Source organism: Betta splendens, chromosome 5 (assembly GCF_900634795.4).
Source record: "Betta splendens chromosome 5, fBetSpl5.4, whole genome shotgun sequence".
Lineage (NCBI taxonomy): Eukaryota > Metazoa > Chordata > Actinopteri > Anabantiformes > Osphronemidae > Betta > Betta splendens.
This window is the reverse complement of record NC_040885.2, coordinates 11692016-11710642: the sequence shown is the minus strand read 5'-3', so window position 1 is coordinate 11710642 and position 18627 is coordinate 11692016. Positions and strand designations below refer to the sequence as shown.

At 42.9% G+C, this 18627-nt stretch overlaps 1 protein-coding gene and 1 long non-coding RNA gene across 4 annotated transcripts in view; both read right to left on the bottom strand.

Moving 5' to 3' along the window:
* Nucleotides 1-558: 558 nt before the first annotated feature.
* Nucleotides 559-5563, bottom strand: LOC129604094 (uncharacterized). Of its 3 annotated transcripts, XR_008694697.1 has the most exons (7): nucleotides 5460-5563; nucleotides 4500-4756; nucleotides 4302-4412; nucleotides 1952-3745; nucleotides 987-1135; nucleotides 802-886; nucleotides 559-679 (listed from the first exon to the last, which is right to left on the bottom strand). It is a non-coding gene; the product is annotated as an uncharacterized LOC129604094 (long non-coding RNA). The 3 variants fall into 3 exon arrangements; XR_008694696.1 differs by having other exon boundaries at nucleotides 987-3745; XR_008694695.1 differs by lacking the exons at nucleotides 559-679; nucleotides 802-886; nucleotides 987-1135; nucleotides 1952-3745 and having other exon boundaries at nucleotides 4051-4756.
* Nucleotides 5564-6887: 1324 nt separating this feature from the next.
* Nucleotides 6888-18627, bottom strand: part of LOC114855156 (inter-alpha-trypsin inhibitor heavy chain H3-like) — a 28006-nt gene continuing 16266 nt past the window's right edge. The window contains exons 15-22 of the mRNA XM_055509115.1: nucleotides 9766-9804; nucleotides 9132-9176; nucleotides 8649-8693; nucleotides 8046-8153; nucleotides 7706-7871; nucleotides 7387-7535; nucleotides 7199-7283; nucleotides 6888-7076 (exon numbers count right to left, since the gene is read on the bottom strand). Coding sequence (XP_055365090.1) covers nucleotides 6971-7076; nucleotides 7199-7283; nucleotides 7387-7535; nucleotides 7706-7871; nucleotides 8046-8153; nucleotides 8649-8693; nucleotides 9132-9176; nucleotides 9766-9804 — 743 coding nt within the window. The 3' untranslated portion in view covers nucleotides 6888-6970. The remainder of the gene's footprint in view (nucleotides 7077-7198; nucleotides 7284-7386; nucleotides 7536-7705; nucleotides 7872-8045; nucleotides 8154-8648; nucleotides 8694-9131; nucleotides 9177-9765; nucleotides 9805-18627) is intronic.

Below are 18627 nucleotides of genomic sequence, written 5' to 3'. Positions count from 1 at the left end.
ATTGGTTTCCTGTCTCCTGGGGTTAAGAGTCCCGGTGTCACTCTACTCCCACATCAACATTAATCATTTATCCTGTACCGCCTCCATCTTTTTACCAGCCTTGTTACCTCCCATATTGACCCTTTCTCCCCTACAAATCACTCCATAAGCTCCAGCCTTTTCAACCCATCCAGCATCATTTCTGCCAGCACCTGGATGATTCTCCAAACTACTGTACTCATGTACATAACCTCACAAGCCATCAATAAGCACAGGAGCAGGTTTGGACGGTCCTCTTTTGTTTTCTATGGTCCTACATTGTTTTCTACTAGAGTCTGTCAACTCAGTCATGATCTCCAGTTTTCCAGAACAGGCCTTTGTTGACATTTCTTCTTTTACATATACAGAAATGTAATAAATTCTTTAATTTTAGATTAAATATTATTCCAAATAAATGTAAGGACTGACACATCCTATGCATCTAAGATGAATATTAAGTTTCAGACAAGCAAAGGTTTGGAATATGTTTTATTGATTCAAATTTTTGTCTATAGTGAATTAATTATTTTCTTTAAACTATTATATTTCTGGTGATTAAACAGTGAAATCATCCAGGCTTCTCTGCAGAGCGGACTCAGCAGACATGAACCAGCAGTCCAGTGTTGGGGCAGCAGAAATACTGTAGTCAACAGCACTGGATCTGCAAAGGAACCACAGACATGGTCATGTTTTTGTAGAAGGAGCTTCTTTATACTAATGTTCACTTTTAAATAGCTTTTCATTCTGTGGTTTAATACTAAAGGGTATGAGACCAAACTGTACCTGGTGACAACAATCTCCTGATCTCTGATCTTCAGCTTTGTGGAGGGACTTTGCTGCAACTCCTCATAAACTGCTGGCTTTAGAACTGGACACATAATATAAGCAAAAGCAGAGAATACTTGAATGATTTTTCAACCTCATATGGTTGCAAACATTGACTCATTTTCTGATTCATTCAAACAAACCTAAAATTCCATCAATGTTGTTGTCCGACAGCTTCTGTCTTAAAACCGGCCAACGGAATTTGTTACCATCCACCTCATGAATTAAGACGACCATGCGAGTGTCTCCAACGGCAACATCAAATTCCTTGTCTCGTCCAGTCACTGTAATGCTGGAAAAAATACATAAATACAGTACAAAGCTTGTCCAACATTTTTCCTGTTATACACTGCACCAATAGTCATTAACACACTATAAGGGAGGGTAGAAAGCAGCTGTTAGACAAGTTAGAGATAAAGGAGGTCCTTTGACTACTCGCTCAGGGTTCCGTTCAGAGGAGCGCATATCTCCTGACGATTGTCTTACATTGATGCCAACTGTGGTGATCTCAACAAACTGGCCATTTTTTAAATGGATGCCAATTATTTTAAAGCCTCTGTTTTTCATTGAATCAAGATGATCAAACACAGATAGCTCTGTTAAAAAGAAAACAGATGTCTGAAATGTTTGACAGATGTGTTCCCAACTGAAATTTGGGAATACATCTGTCTATAAATTACCTTTTTATGGAAAACAATAAATATTTTATTAGTTCTGTAGTTTAAAATAATAAAGAAACAATGAAATTACAAGAAATGTTGTACTGACCCTCACTGGGATGGTGAAGAAGTTTTAGGCTAGGATTGGGCCAAGTGATCAGACTGCTATCCATTTACACATACACATATATTTAATTGTATGCACATTATTATTGATGTATTTCAGTTTCAGTGTGTGATTTCACAATTTAAAAGTAACTATATTTGATGATTCAAACAAAAATAACATTTTTATGAAGCTAAAACACTATAGCAGTGACTTTTGTAGGCGCATAATCCCAAACTTCTGTAAACCAAAAGCTGCATACATGGCTGTATACATAAATATTTCTTAAAAATTAAATATATAAATATATCCATCTACAGCTAGATAAAATATTATTCCTCACCATTTACATTTAACCACAGGCTTTTTACATCCCTTTAAATGTTGTGAAGGCCTTTGTTTGGTCCTTTATTTAAGAAATTTTGGAGTAAAATCTTATTGTACTAGCAGCCTCTGAGGGGAGATCATCAGCAGATATCATTACTGACAAAACAAACAAAATATTGCAGTAAGACATATGTTTATAAACCATTCAAATGATGTCACATGTAAACACAGCTTTATGGCTCCATCACACAATATTTTCATTATAATATATTAAATGTTGTGCATCATTATTTTATAAATCCTTCATTAAAAAAATAATTTTAATTGTACCAGTAGAGGTTGTTGACCCAAAACGCATGCCATAAATACATCAAATACATGAGTTAATAAAAAAGTAACATTTACAGTAAGATAAGAAATTTTCTATTAGATTCATTAAGATATAATGAATCTGAATGAATTAAGATGATATCTTGTGGAAAGACACTAACACCTTTGGTCTTGTGTGAGTGTTTGTGTACAGTTAAAGTATGCAGCAATAATGATTTCACACTAAGGATTTCAGTTATGTTCTTGCAAATATGGGTTTCTGATCTTTGCTACGCATTTAAGAGGATATCAGTCAGAGAACATCAACAGATCTGTGCACATGCATAATGTTAAATAAAAGCTACTGTATATCACAAGAGTATTAAAAGAAAAAAAAATACAATACCTACTCTCCACCATAATCCTACATACAATACATCATACATTACTGTTATAATAGGAAACATCATAATCTGCAGCACCTTAAAAAATGCCATAAATACATCAACTACATTAGTTAATAAAAAAAGAAACATTCACAGTAAGATAAGAAAATTTCTATTAGATGGGTTAAGATGTATTGATATAAGATGTAACATTTGTTTATTTTGAAAGATGTTGGTGTCAGGTTTTGGCAAAGATCGGACCACGTGCACAGCACCGAGACGTCAGACAGAGGGTGAAATTTACGGCTTTAATGCAGAACTCCTTATAACAGACGGTCCAGGTCAAACACACTTTATCTCAGGTTGAGGTACAACAGACGCAGGCAAAAAACAAGTCCAGGGACAGGCAAGGGTTCGGCAACAGGATTGATAAGGTTTACAGTACCGGTAAGGAGCAGGCAGGAATCGGGAGTCAGGAACACGAAGCGGGGTCGAGACACAAACAGGTAGGACGGTGAAACGCTGGTAGGTACTGACTGACATAAGTACGACGATCTGGCGGAGAACTAAGGCGACAGGTGGTGGTTAAATGCAAGAAGTTGATTACTGATACAAAACAGGTGTGTGTAATGAGGACCGGGAGTGAAGCGGGAACTGCTGTGGTGTGACAAGAAACGGAAGTGCTTACAAAATAAAACCGGAAACTGGAATCAAAAACAGAAAAGTCCTTTCAAAATGAAACCAAGAACGAAAACCTGACAGTTGGTAACAATTTTAATGTACCTGTTTAAATATTGTTAATGATACTAATGAGATGTGCTCTAATAAGACATAAAACAAGTGTTTCTAATGTAAATCTCAAGAACATTTTTGGGTTTTCCGCTATTTACACCTCCTGTATGAAAGAAAGTGCGGGTACCTTGACTTTTCGTACTGTTAGTGATTTCAGCTATGTTTTTGTAAATAGGGACTTAATATGGTCTTTGCTACATTTAAGTTGGTATCAACTAGGGAACATTAGGACATATAGTGTAGTTACTGTACATAAAAAGAATATTAAAAGAAAAATAATACAGTACCTGCTCTTCCAGCACTACCAGCACCAGCACCAATTCCTAAAAAAATTGTACATAAATGCTAAAACAATTCTAATGGCTGTAAAAGAACTTTGATAAGAAATTTGATAATAAAAAAAGAGCATAAACATGTTGTTGTGGTGCATATTATTTTCTCTGAGCAACATACAGTTGTGTTGCAAAACATCAATGTGAAATATTTTTATTTACCTTTTTTATTTTTTATTTACAGTACCATAACGACATATTTTATTAAAAATATTTTAGTCCAGACAATTTTTAGCTAAATTTTGGCAAATGTTCTAGTTTAGAGAGAATCTACCAAACTGCTTTGGGAGCGTGAAGCCAATTTCAGCTTTTACTGGATGACAATAGGGCACAGATTTAGAACATACATACATAGGACGGTACACATTTGTTATGTTTCAAAATAAAACTCTATGAGCATTAAAGACATTTTAATTTAATTTTCCTCTCACAAGTGTGTCTCTATCAAGCCTGAAATACGTGAAGTCACAACATTGACTGCACAGTAAACCGGATGAAACAAACTAATAAACATACTGTAAGGATTTGCCATCACTTCCTGCTGTACCTGTTTGTCTGTCAGTGTTTTGGTGATGGCATTAGCCAGAGCTTTGGTGCTTAGTCCACCTTTAACCTCCAGGAAACTGATGCCGGCCTTTTCATCAATGTACACATCAACCTGGAAGGGAAATACTTAGAACCACTCATAAATCAATATGTAATGACCCCAACCCTCCCTGCATGACCACTACATGATGAGACCTACCTAGAAGTCGCTGACAGGCTGCATCGGCCGAGCATGGATTTGCAGTTCGTACTCTTTTATTGTTCATGTGTAAACCTACGTAAATATTTCACACACATTCTGAATTTACTGATGAAGGCATTCTTGGGAATCCGCACTTGGAATTCTACTTCCTTGGATTCGTTCATTCGATTGGCCACACGGCTTGTGATGACTGTTGTAGCGTAACGACTGGTCACTGTGGAGTTGATGTGAAAGCTGTAGATGTCTCAGTCATCCTAGGAAAATACAGGAGGGTAGTAAATAAAGAATACTGATCTTTTGCCTGACCACTGGCTGACCAAGATCATATCTTGATAGTCTCAAACCCCAGAAACATCTCATGAATCTGCTCTTAGAATTGTCCATGTGCTCATATAACATTTACATCTACTTTCTAGCTCCAGTCCTTTGTCCACATAATAGCCTATTATTTACAGGTGTGAGGTGAAATGTACCTGGAGGATATACGTATTTGTGGTCTCTAATCAACATTCCTCAGGCTGAAGGAACTACCTGAACATATGGTGAAACGTTTTAACTCTAGGAGTAAGAAGTCAATGACTCAACTCACCTGGATCACAGTGTTTGCACCAGCTATTTACTGTAGCTATTGATTATGTCTACTGAACTCTGCTCTTTGTCCCTAACAAGATTCACCAACAAATTCAACATCAGAATATGTTTTCACAATCAGACTAATGCACCTTCAAGCACAAAAACATGGTTTTGTCTTTTCAAAAGGTTACGACTGAAACTACATCCTGCAATGTGCTGCAAACAAAGGTTTTATTATACAGTACATGCAAAAAACTCACAAAGCTAATCTACATTAATCATCAATCATCATCATTAATCATTAATCATCAATCATTAACCATAGTTGTCCTTCTCCTGTAAAATACTGAAGTTACTGTAGTTACTCAGCTTTTATGAACTTACTTTATTTGGTAATGAGGTGACCAAAGTCAGAAACAGACCAAAGAGGGTGGTTTGTATCAGAGCTCTCCCCATGATGGCTCCTGTCAGAGTGCAACGGTGCCTCCTGTTTGTCTTGTATCAACCTCCTAACACACACACACACACACACACACACACACACACACACACACACACACACACACACACACACACACATCATCATTTACAGTACATCTTATGAAATACTGTACCAGTAGCTGCTGTGACAAAGAAATAGGCAGTTGACTCAAATGTACGAACAAGATTAGTCCTTTTTTCAATATTGGAATTGTTCTCACACATGGTGGAACTGCAGCGCTAACCAGCAATCTTGCAAATAACTGCAGTACAGTAGTTCCCAATAAGTACAGTAAGTTCTGCCCAGATGATCAAAAATCACCTTTATTCACCTTTTCAATCCAACTTCCAATCTAAAACATCTAAAACAAAATATTATTAATTCATTATGGAAAAAATATATAATTATTATATACAGTATATAATAATTTACATAATTTGTCTGTATACCACAATGTTTCTCTATATTTAAATATACTGTAATATAATACATATTTATTGTCATTGAAAGACAACTTGTATGTTATTTGTGTTTGTGGATCCTTTTCATCCCCTTTTTGTCTGTTTGTGTTGAGCGCAGTCAAACTAGGAAAGAGATTTTCTTCCTGGATTGATAAAGTTTTTTTAAGTCTTAAGTTTTTTTGAATCTTGAACAACACTGATAAAACTATGATTCAAATTCGTCCTCTTTGGCAGAAAATCAACACTATCCAAAGTTCACAACTATTTACTCACAACTGGCATCTCATTGGTTCCCTGTCTTCTGGGGTTGAGCGTCCCGGTGTCATTCCACTCCCACATCAACAATAGTCATTTATCCCGTACCACCCACACACTATTTTGATAAACATAAATAAGGCTACAATATGCAGTGACTGGAAGCCAATCATTTTTACATCTTATGAAATACTGTACCAATAGATGGTGTGGCAAGTGGATATGCAGGAATGTAAGTTTGACTCAAATGTACAAACAGCATTTGTCCTTTTTTCAATATTGGAATTGTTCCCACACATTCTGGATCTGCAGCTCTAATCAGCAATGTTGCAAATAACTGCATTAGTTCCCAATAAGTACGGCAAGTTCTGCCCAGATCATCCAAAATCACCTCTATTCACCTTTTCCAGATTCTGTCACCACAGTCATGATCTCCAGTTTCCCAGAACAGGCCTTTGTTGACATTTCTTGTTTTACATATACAGAATATATACTGTACTTTGATATAACTCAAAGGTAACAAATTCGTTAATTTAAGATTAAATATTATTCCAAATAAATGTAGAGACTGACACATCCTATGCATCTAAGATGAATATTAAGTTTCAGACAAGCAAAGGTTTGAAATATGTTTTATTGATTTGCAATTTTCATCTATAGTGAATTAATTATTTTTCTTTATTTTATATTTCTGGTGATTAAACAATGAAATCATCCAGGCGTCTCTGCAGAGCAGATTCAGCAGACATGAACCAGCAGTCCAGTGTTGGGGCAGCAGAAATAGTGTAGTCAACAGCACTGGATCTGCAAAGGAACCACAGACATGGTCATGTTTGTGTAGAAGGAGGTTCTTTATGCTAATGTTAACTTTTAAATAGCTTTTCATTCTGTGGTCCAATACTAAAGGGTATGAGACCAAACTGTACCTGGTGACACCAATCTCCTGATCTCTGATCTTCAGCTTTGTGGAGGGACTTTGCTGCACCTCCTCATAAACTGCTGGCTTTAGAACTGGACACATAATATAAGAGGAAAAGTAGAGAATACTTCAATGATTGTTCAAACCTCATATGGATGCAAACATTGACTCATTTTCTGATTCATTCAAACAAACCTAAAATCCCATCAATGCTGTTGTCTGACGGCTTCTGTCTTAAAACCGGCCAGAGGAACTTGTTACCATCCACCTCATGAATTAAGACGACCATGCGAGTGTCTCCAATGGCAACATCAAATTCCTTGTCTCGTCCGATAGCAGTTATGCTAAAGAAAAAAATACAAAGCGTGTTTTATAGCATGTTTGTCTCTCAGACATTTCCAGACGTCACATCAAACTACTGAGAAAGCAGGTGGTTGTAGACGTAAAGTGAGTGAAGTTGGTGCTTTTCCACAGTATATCTACTACCACTACAGGTATTCTTTATTCTACTCACTCAGTTGAGACAAGGTTCTGTCCAGTGTAATGCATAACTCCTTGAACCTGTTGCTTAATGAGGCCGTCAGGGCACAGCTCAACAACCTGGCTATTCTTAAAGTGGATGACAATTAGTTTGAATCCTGTATTTGGTGGTGAATCCAGGAGACCAATCACAGACAGCTCTGGTGCAAATGAAAACAGATGTTCATCAGCAGCACACTTGAAACCGGGGGAATGATATGACAATATGATACGAACAAAATTTTCCAAATTCTTTCCTTTTCCTTTTTTGTATTTTCTTGTATGTATTTCTTGCATTATCTGGGATATAGAATGGGTAAAATAACGTTACTGACCCTCACTGGGATGGTGAAGTAGTTTAAGGCGAGTGTCTCCAGGGACGTCAAAGCAGAGTGGAAGAGACTGATTCTCAGTTTTAATCAAAAACCTGTGCAAAACAGGAACTATAGACACAGAGTAGATTAAAACCTTTGTACAGAATGAACTTGTTTGATGAGGACCAACACTGGCTTCCCTCCAATACGTAATTACACATACTTTAAATGCAGTGAAGAAAGGTTTGCTGCAAAAATGAAATGATCACAATCAAAATGGGAAAAAAAAATCAGAAAAATCACAATTGCCTCAAACCTTAAACAATGGATCTTTAGTTTTTAGTAAATGCACACCTTTTACCCACACCAGCAAAAAACAGTCAAATAATAAATAAACTACTAAATGTGGGTGTCAGGATGAGCAAATCTAAAGCAATTAAACATGTGAACCCTGTAACCCTTATAGTTTAATTTGTACAGAAATTCATAGTCTAGTGTATGAACGCACACACACACACACACACACACACACACACACACACACACACACACACACACACACACACACACACACACACACACACACACACACACACACACACACAAAGTTATGAAATACTGTACCAGTAGCTACTGTGCCATGGGGAGAAGCAGGACCAGCAGTAATATCTGTATAAGGAGAAATTAGAATGGCAGTACCTTAAATATACGACAAAGTACTGAATGTATCTACTACTACTATTTGAATCCTCCCTTTTAACAGTGAAACTAAACTAGAATTAGTTGATGTGGATGTCAGGATGAATAAATCCAAAGCTAATGAACATGTGCATTTGTTAATGCTTGTTTTAGAAAGATCAATTTCCTATATAATTATCAATATAATATATTGATAATTATATATATATAAATAAATAAACTACTAAATGTGGGTGTCAGGATGAGCAAATCTAAAGCAATTGAACATGTGAACCCTGTAACCCTTATAGTTTAATTTTTACAGAAATTCCTAATCTAGTGTATGAACACACACACACACACACACACACACACACACACACACACACTCACACACACACACAAAGTTGTATGTATGAAATACTGTACCAGTAGCTACTGTGCCATGGGGAGAAGCAGGACTAGCAGTAATATCTGTATAGGCAGAAATTAGAATGGCAGTTCCTTAAATGTACGACAAAGTACTGAATGTATCTACTACTACTATTTTAATCCTCCCTTTTAACAGTGAAACTAAACTAGAATTAGTTGATGTGGATGTCAGGATGAATAAATCCAAAGCTAATGAACATGTGCATTTGTCAATGCATGTTGCAGAAAGATCAATTTTCTTTCTAATTCACTGGAAGGTGGATACTAAGAGATATGTTAGCTTGAAGATGGTCATTATATTTAGTTAAAAAATTTCACTCACTCATTCTGACAGTGTACTGTAAAAGTTACCGTACGATGTGAGTATCAAATCAATAATTCTGTATATTGTTTAAAAAGATTTGACAGCACTTTCATTCATATCCTCCTAAGGGTCACGTAGTGCTGGAGTTCTTCTCATTTGTCATTTGAGTGGTTTTTTTTTCCTACTGTACTTGTTTTCAAAGCAGGTCCCTGAGAGACACTGGGAAAGGCCCCTGTGACCCTTATTTTATTTAAAGACATTGATGAAGTCATGGCTGCTAAAATCTAATTGCATATGTGCTTAAAAGGTTCTAATGTACTATACAACCTGAAGATGGATATGTTCTTATATGACCTCCAATCCAGTCTGTAGGAAAAAACAAAACAAAAGAACAGCTACTGCATGAATAAAGCAACACTTCAAGGGATACAGGAGCAGTACAGCATTTAGTTAAGTGTGGTTTCTTGTTTCAAACATTGGAGTAATTATTGGAAGCCTTAGTGTAGCCACATAAAAAGTAAGAAAACAAGTGAAAAAATGTAAACATAGTTGTAATCAGTCATTGGGTTTTGTTGTTTTTTTCCGTCTGCATGGACACAAAAGGTGGGAATATAAAGTAATCACATGTTTAATTATACATCCATCCACCTTCTAGCACTTATTCCCATGCAGGGTCACAGGTGGTGCTGGAGCCTATCCCAGCTGTCTTTGGGCGAGAGGCAGGCTACATTGAGTGAATGTGTTTGATCCAGATGCAACACTTTCATGTAGCTATTTCTTATTGAACGGTGGACCCCAAAGAATGGTCTGACTAAATCAACTGGTCTTCAGTTGACGTGGATGTCAGGATGAATAAATCTAAAGCTAATGAACATGTGCATTTGTCAATGCATGTTGCAGAAAGATCTGTTTCCTTTCTAATTCACTGGAAGGTGGATACTAAGAGATATGTTAGCTTGAAGACCCATCCATCCATCCATTTTCTAAACTGCTTACTCCCTAGTGCGGGGTCACGAGGGTGCTGGAGCCTAACCCAACTCACTCATTTTGACAATGTACTGTGTGTGTCAAATCAATAATTCTGCATGTTGTTTAAAAAAATTTAACAGCACTTTCATTCATATCCTCTAAGGGTCACGCAGTGCTGGAGTTCTTCTCATGTGTCATTTCAGTGGGTTATTTCTTCCTATTGTAATTGTTTTCAAAGCAGGACCCTGAGAGACACTGGGAAAGGCCCCTGTGACCCTTATTTTATTTAAAGACATTGATGAAGTCATGGCTGCTAAATTCTAATTGCATATGTGCTAAAAATATTCTAATGTACTATACAACCTGAAGATGAATATACTCTCATTTCACCGTCAATCCAGTCTGTAGGAAAAAACAAAACAAAATGAAAAGGCATTGTATGAATAAAGCAAAACTTCAAGGGATACTGGAGCAGTACAGCATTGAGCTAAGTGTGGTTTCTCGTTTCAAACACTGGAGTAAGTCATGAAAGCCTTAGTATAGCCACATATTAGACAAATACTGTACAGAAAGTGTACTAGAAAGAAAACAACTGAATGGAAGAAAGTCTGAGATGAAAATTGAACACATTTCTAACATTGTTGTAATAAGTCATTAGCTTTTATTGTTTAACGTACCGTATGTGATCTTATGAACTGTGAAATGAAAAAGAAAAGAAAACAAATAAGAAGGCAGTTGCTGTGTAGACATCAACATAAAACATTCAAAAGTACTGGGTATCAATTTTCAGATATCTTACATTTACACTGTACTATACAGTACTCCTACACATTATTCCGATAGTCAAAAATAAACACAAGCTTTTATATATAAATGTTAATGTTGAGTTAATAGTCCTTTCATTTATAAAATTTAATTTAATTTTACTGTACAACCTGGTCCAGCAGAGTATCTGAGGATGTCTGTAAGATAAAACAAAACAAACAAACAGCTATTATATGAATTAACCAAAACTTCAAGGGATACTGGAGCAGTACAACATTTAGTTAAGTGTGGTTTCTTGTTTCAAACACTGGAGTAATTAATGGAAACCTTAGTGTAGCCACATAAAAAGTAAAAAAACAAGTGAAAAAAATGTAAACATAGTTGTAATCAGTCATTAGGTTTTGTTGTTTTTTTCTGTCTGCATGGACACAAAAGGTGGGAATATAAAGTAATTACACGTTTAAATATACATCCATCCACCTTCTAGCACTTATTCCCATGCAGGGTCACAGGTGGTGCTGGAGCCTATCCCAGCTGTCTTTGGGCGAGAGGCAGGCTACATTGAGTGAATGTGTTTGATCCAGATGCAACACTTTCATGTAGCTATTTCTTAATGAACGGTGGACCCCAAACAATGGTCTGACTAAATCAACTGGTCTTCAACAATTCTCAACACAAATTCAAAATGCCAGAAAACACTTGTTGCAGCTCTGCTGGGTAATGGCTGAAGGCACTAGACATGGCATAGCCAATGATGTGACATGAGAGACTTACACGAGTCATCGTAGTGAGCGCGGGCTGAAACATGAACAAACATTACAGTAGACACTGACTCATAATGATATTTAAAAACAACAACAAAACAATAACAGTTTGTTTGCTTCAGTAATAAACCTAGTAAGTGATGCATCTTTCCTGTTAAAAGCAAAACACAGGAAAGATGAACTATTTAGCTTTTGAAATTCTCATTTTTTTAGAGGAGAGCAATGCAATACCTTGATTCTTCTGCTTCTTGCCTGTTAAAAAAAACAGATGAAGATAAACTTTTTAGATTTTATATTCTCTTAACGTTTCTCACATTTGTACTGCTGCAGGTTTTTCACCTTCTTTGGGTTTATGCAGCACATCAGAGTTTTCTCCCTGTGCAGGTATCTTGACTAAAGTATTTGTACTGATGTTACTGTTAATGATTTCAGTTATGTTCTTGTAAATAGGGACTTAATATGGCCTTTGCTAAACATTTAAGATGGTACAGTATCAACCAGGAAACATTAGGACATATGGTGTACAGATGGAGCGGCAAATTTTCGTTGCCTCGTTGCTGCAGGATTTCACACTGATCTTGTCATGACATTAGCATGACTTAGGTACCATTCCACCAAGCCCCCCTACACCAGTCATGACCCCCCACTGTGATGTACTTAATGCGTGGCTGCCTTGTTAACGCCCCCTAAACCTTTTTTAAGAAATGACCTGCAATTGCACATTCATGCACCAGGTGGAGCAGTGATGTGTAATCCAGGCCCACAGGCAGATTAGAAGTGAACAGAAATGAGCGTCTTAAATGTAAAGTAGTTTAAAACTGAATATAAAGTTATTTATGTCTAAGCAAGTAGAAAATTACAGGTGTTATGAATACAACGCCCTTTAGTCAAACATTCAGTCAACATCCACATGGATATTTTATTTGTTTTAATTATACTGTATTGTATGTATTACTGTATTGTAATGTTTAGCTCTAAATTTACTGGCATTTTTTGATAACTGACAAAGACCAAAAGCTTCCTTAGTCTGAGGGAAGTTCCATATTCTCCTCAAGTTTGGCTTCACTTCTGTCAGGCTTGGGCAGGTGTCGGACCCACATGCACGGCGCAGAAACACAGATGTGATTAAGTGCAGGTTTATTCGGTGAATCAGAGTCAGGCGGTCCAGGTCATACACAGTACGTTCCAGTAGGCAATAAACAAAGGAGCAGGCAATCTCAGAATCAAGGTCCAGGCAGGGTTCGGTACACGAGCAGACTTGGCGACAGTACAGACAAGGATCAGGCAAAAACTCACGGTCAGATTATCAGGCACAGGTCTTTCACAGGTTGCGGGATCAACAGGGTTCAGGCAAGAATCAATGGTCGAGGCGGTCACGGTCAAAACACGAATGGCTACACTAGAATGCTGGAAAGAGTACATGAACTAACAATCTGGCGACTGGTGTGGGTGAGAGGTGGAGGTTAAGTACAGGTGCTGATTACTAATTAGCAACAGGTGTGGATGATGAGAACCGGAGCGTGACAGGAAGTTAACAAAATAAAACAGGATGTGACACGTAACATGAATCATGACAGTACCCCCCCCCTATGGCGTCTTCCACGGCGCCAACGAGCCCCTCCCCCCTCCGCCCAGGGCGGGTGGAGGGAGGAAACAGGAGGAGGGCTCGAATCTCCCCCCCTCGCCCGGGTGATGAAGCAGGGTGGGCGGAGGGAGGACATCAGGAGGAGGGTCCAGCGCCGGAATCCTCCTCGTCCGCAGAGCCGTGGCTGTGTTGCCCCATCCCGTCCGGGGACGGGGCCTCAGGATGTGCTGCATGAAAGTCTCTGATAAGGGACTTGTCCAGTATGTCCCGGGCCGGCACCCAAGAGCGTTCGTCCGGCCCGTAGCCCTCCCAGTCGACCAGATACTGGAAGCCCCGCCCCCGACGTCTGCAGTCGCGGAGGTCCCGAACCGTGTAGACAGGCCCTCCGTCCACGATCCGAGGAGGAGGAGGCGGTTGATGGGGAGGAACCATGGGGCACGACCGATAGGGTTTGAGGCGGCTGATGTGGAATGTGGGGTGGATCTTCATTGTCCTGGGCAATGAGAGCCTCACAGAAACAGGATTAATAATTTGTGATATCGTATATGGACCAATGAATTTCGGAGTCAACTTACGGGTCTGGGCCTGCAACCTGAGGTCCCTGGTGGATAACCAGACCTGATCGCCCACCTTGTATTCTGGGCCCGGTATCCGCTTACGGTCGGCCGCCCGCTTGTACTGGTCCCGTGCCCGCAACATGGTGCGCCGTGCCTGCAACCATGTGCGACGGCAACGCTGGACCAGGGCGTGCGCCGACGGGACGCGGACCTCTTCCTCCGAAGCCGGAAATAATGGCGGCTGGAACCCATAGGCACACTGAAACGGGGTCAGTCCGGTGGAGGCGCAGGGCAGCGTGTTGTGGGCGAACTCCACCCACACGAGTTTGCTGGCCCATGACCCCGGGTTTCTGGAGGCGAGGAGCCGCAATCCTACCTCCAACTGCTGATTGGCCCGTTCGGCCTGTCCATTGGACTCGGGGTGGTACCCTGACGATAAGCTAACTTCAGCCCCTAGGAGAGAACAGAACTCTCGCCAAAATCGCGAGACGAACTGGGGCCCTCGGTCCGACACAATGTCTGAAGGGAAGCCGTGGAGTTTAAAAACATGCTCGAGCATGGCTTGGGCCGTAGCCTTGGCTGACGGCAACTTGGGTAGGGATATAAAGTGGGCTAACCTGGAGAAGCGGTCTACCACCGTCATGACGACCGTCTTCCCCTGGGAGGGTGGTAGACCGGTGACGAAATCCAGGGCTAGGTGTGACCAGGGGCGATGCGGTACCGGCAGAGGACGCAGCAGACCGGCCGGTCGCTGATGCGACGCCTTGCCCATGGCACACGTGGGGCATGCGGCGACGTATTCCTGGACGTCCTTCTTCACCGTCGGCCACCAGAACCTCTCCCCTAGCCTAAACAGAGTGCCAGCCACCCCGGGGTGTCCACTTACTAGTGAGGCGTGAGCCCACTGGATGACCTCTCCCCTGAGGTCGGGTGGCACGAACAGCCGGTTGGGCGGGACGCCGCGTGGGACTGGACGGTCGCGGTTGGCCTCCCGTACCCGACGCTCCACCGACCAGGTGACTGCCCCCACCAGGCATCCCGGCGGTAGGATGGACTCTGGTTCCGCTGGTTCCTGCTGCGCGTCATGCAGACGAGACAGAACGTCAGGTTTCACATTCTTGGATCCAGGACGATACGACAAGTGAAAATTGAAACGGCTGAAGAACAGTGCCCACCGGGCCTGGCGTGAATTCAGCCGTTTCGCCGTTCTCAGGTACTCAAGGTTCTTATGATCTGTATATACCAGGAAGGGCTGGTCTGCCCCCTCCAGCCAGTGTCTCCACTCCTCTAGAGATACCTTTACCGCGAGCAGTTCACGGTCCCCGATGTCGTAATTCCGCTCCGCGGGAGATAGCTTGCGGGACATGAAGGCACATGGGTGGATCCTACCGTCCGCGGGATCCCTCTGGGACAGCACGGCCCCGACTCCGGAGTTGGACGCGTCGACCTCCACCACGAACTGCCGCTGTGGGTCGGGCATCCGCAGCACGGGTGCCGTGACGAAACTGCGTTTCAGACGTTGAAACGCCTCCTCTGCCTCGCCTGTCCACTGAAAAGCAGTCTTACATGAGGTTAGTGCGTGTAGTGGAGCGGCAATACTGCTGAACCTCCTGATGAACTTTCTGTAAAAGTTGGCAAATCCTAGGAAGCGCTGCACCTCCTTCCTGCTCTGTGGGACCGGCCACTCCTGAACTGCCTGGGTCTTGGCTGGGTCCATTTCGATCTTGTCCCTGCTGACGATAAATCCTAAAAACGAGACCTGGTCTGCATGGAATTCACATTTTTCTGCCTTAACATATAATCGGTGTTCGAGTAATTTCCTGAGGACCTGACGGACATGAGCAATGTGCTCCTCCTCGGAGCGGGAAAAGACCAGGATATCATCAAGGTATACAAAGACAAAGTCATTTATCATGGGACCGAGTACCTCGTTCACAAACGCCTGGAAGACCGCTGGCGCGTTGGTCAGACCAAAGGGCATGACGAGGTACTCATAGTGTCCATTCGGGGTATTGAAGGCCGTCTTCCATTCGTCCCCCTCTCGGATCCGAACCAGGTGGTAGGCGTTACGGAGGTCCAACTTGGTAAAGTGCGTAGCTCCTGCTAGCAACTCGAACGCGGAGGATAATAAGGGAAGAGGGTAGGAGTCTCTTACAGTGATGTCATTGAGACCCCGGTAATCAATGCAGGGCCGCAGGGAACCGTCCTTCTTCCCCACAAAGAAGAACCCTGCGCCTGCAGGAGAGGATGAGGGACGAATGATACCTGAGGCCAGCGCGGAGTCCAGATATTCCTTCATAGCCCGGGTCTCTTTGGGCGAAAGCTGATACAACCTCCCCTTGGGAGGCGTGGTCCCTGGGCGCAGGTTGATCGCGCAGTCATGTTTTCGGTGGGGCGGAAGGGAAGTCGCACGGACCTTGCTAAACACAGCGCGAAGATCGTGGTAGCAATCGGGGACTCCCGTCAGATCGGCCTGCTCGATCTCCTCACCGGTTGTCGCCGTTGCCCCTGCAGGTGCCTGTTGGGAGACTGCGGGCTGAAAGCAAGTGTTCATGCAGTCTGAATCCCATCGGCTCACCTCCCCCTTGCGCCAATCCAGTGTGGGGTTGTGTAGCCTCAACCACGTGTGGCCCAGTACCACCGGGTGGTAGCATGACTCTACGACTAGAAACGTGATTTTCTCAGTGTGAGTGTCAGAAAAGGTCATTATTACCGGTTCAGTTCGATGAGTAACTCTCCAGAGCCGTCGTCCGTCCAGCGCGGCCGTCTCCACGGGGGAAGCCAAGGGAATGGCCGCGATGCCCAGTCGCTCCACAAGTCCGGCGTCCATCAGACTGGCATCAGCTCCGGAGTCAATGAGGACCGCCTGCTGGACGGATCGGGTACTGGAGACTAGTGTTACCGTAGGCAATGACCGAGCGGAGGCGCTACCTAAAATTGTTCGGCTCACCGCTACCCTCCGTGCTAGCGATGAGCCATGTCTTTTTAGTGGACAGCGCAGGGCAAGATGCCCGGCCTGACCGCAATACAAACACAGTCCATGGGAGCGTCGGCGTCGCTTCTCCTCTTCTGACAGCCGTGCGCGGCCGATCTGCATCGGTTCCTCTGGCTGCGGTCCCACTTCCGGGTTCCGAGGAACGGACTGTCCGCCAGGCTCACGCTGCCCCCTCCTGGGGCTCGTGGTGCGAAGTCGACGGTTCTCCCGCAGGCTTTCCTCTCGGTGGTGCTCCCGTTCGTTGCTCCCCAGCCTGCGGTCAATTTGTATCGCCAGGGCGATCAGAGCGTCCAAACTGCTGGGCAAATCCCTCGCTGCCAAGCAGTCCTTGACCCGCCGAGAGAGTCCGCGGATAAATACATCACCCAGTGCGGTGGCGTCCCAGCCGGCTTCTGCGGCTAGCGTGCGGAACTCGATTGCGTACTTCGCCGTCGGTCTGCCGCCCTGTCGAATATTCACCAGCCGCTGAGCCGCTTCGCGTCCCGGGGTGACTTCCTGGAAGATCTGTTTCAATGCGGTGGCGAAGGCGGCGAAGGTGCACACGCAGGAAGAGCCGTTTTGCCACTCCGCTGTCGCCCATGCTTCCGCGTCCCCCGTCAGGTGCGAAATAGCGTATGCCACCCGAGCGCGCTCCGAGGGAAACGCGGGTGAATGCAGTTCAAAATGAATCTCACACTGTGTGAGAAATGCTCGACAGTCTCCTGACTCACCAGAGAACCGTAGCGGGGCGCCTAGCCTGGCGTCTGGAGCGACGGCCATGGGAACCGCTGCTGCCAGGGGCGCTGCCGCGGCAGTGGCGCTCGGGGTCGGTCTCGTCTCTCCCGTCGAGCTCTGGGTCAGGCGATTCATTGCCTCAGTTAATCCTGCCATCGCCGTCTCCTGTCGCAAAACACACTCGGCCAATCTCTGGAGAGCGGCGTTGGTTTTCTCCTCCTGCTCTGCTGCGCGCTGCTCCTGAGCCGTGAGCTGAGCACGGAGGTTCTCTGCACCGGCGGAGTCCATTTCTGGCCAGATTGTTCTGTCAGGCTTGGGCAGGTGTCGGACCCACATGCACGGCGCAGAAACACAGATGTGATTAAGTGCAGGTTTATTCGGTGAATCAGAGTCAGGCGGTCCAGGTCATACACAGTACGTTCCAGTAGGCAATAAACAAAGGAGCAGGCAATCTCAGAATCAAGGTCCAGGCAGGGTTCGGTACACGAGCAGACTTGGCGACAGTACAGACAAGGATCAGGCAAAAACTCACGGTCAGATTATCAGGCACAGGTCTTTCACAGGTTGCGGGATCAACAGGGTTCAGGCAAGAATCAATGGTCGAGGCGGTCACGGTCAAAACACGAATGGCTACACTAGAATGCTGGAAAGAGTACATGAACTAACAATCTGGCGACTGGTGTGGGTGAGAGGTGGAGGTTAAGTACAGGTGCTGATTACTAATTAGCAACAGGTGTGGATGATGAGAACCGGAGCGTGACAGGAAGTTAACAAAATAAAACAGGATGTGACACGTAACATGAATCATGACAACTTCACACTTGCAAAGAACTGGCTCGT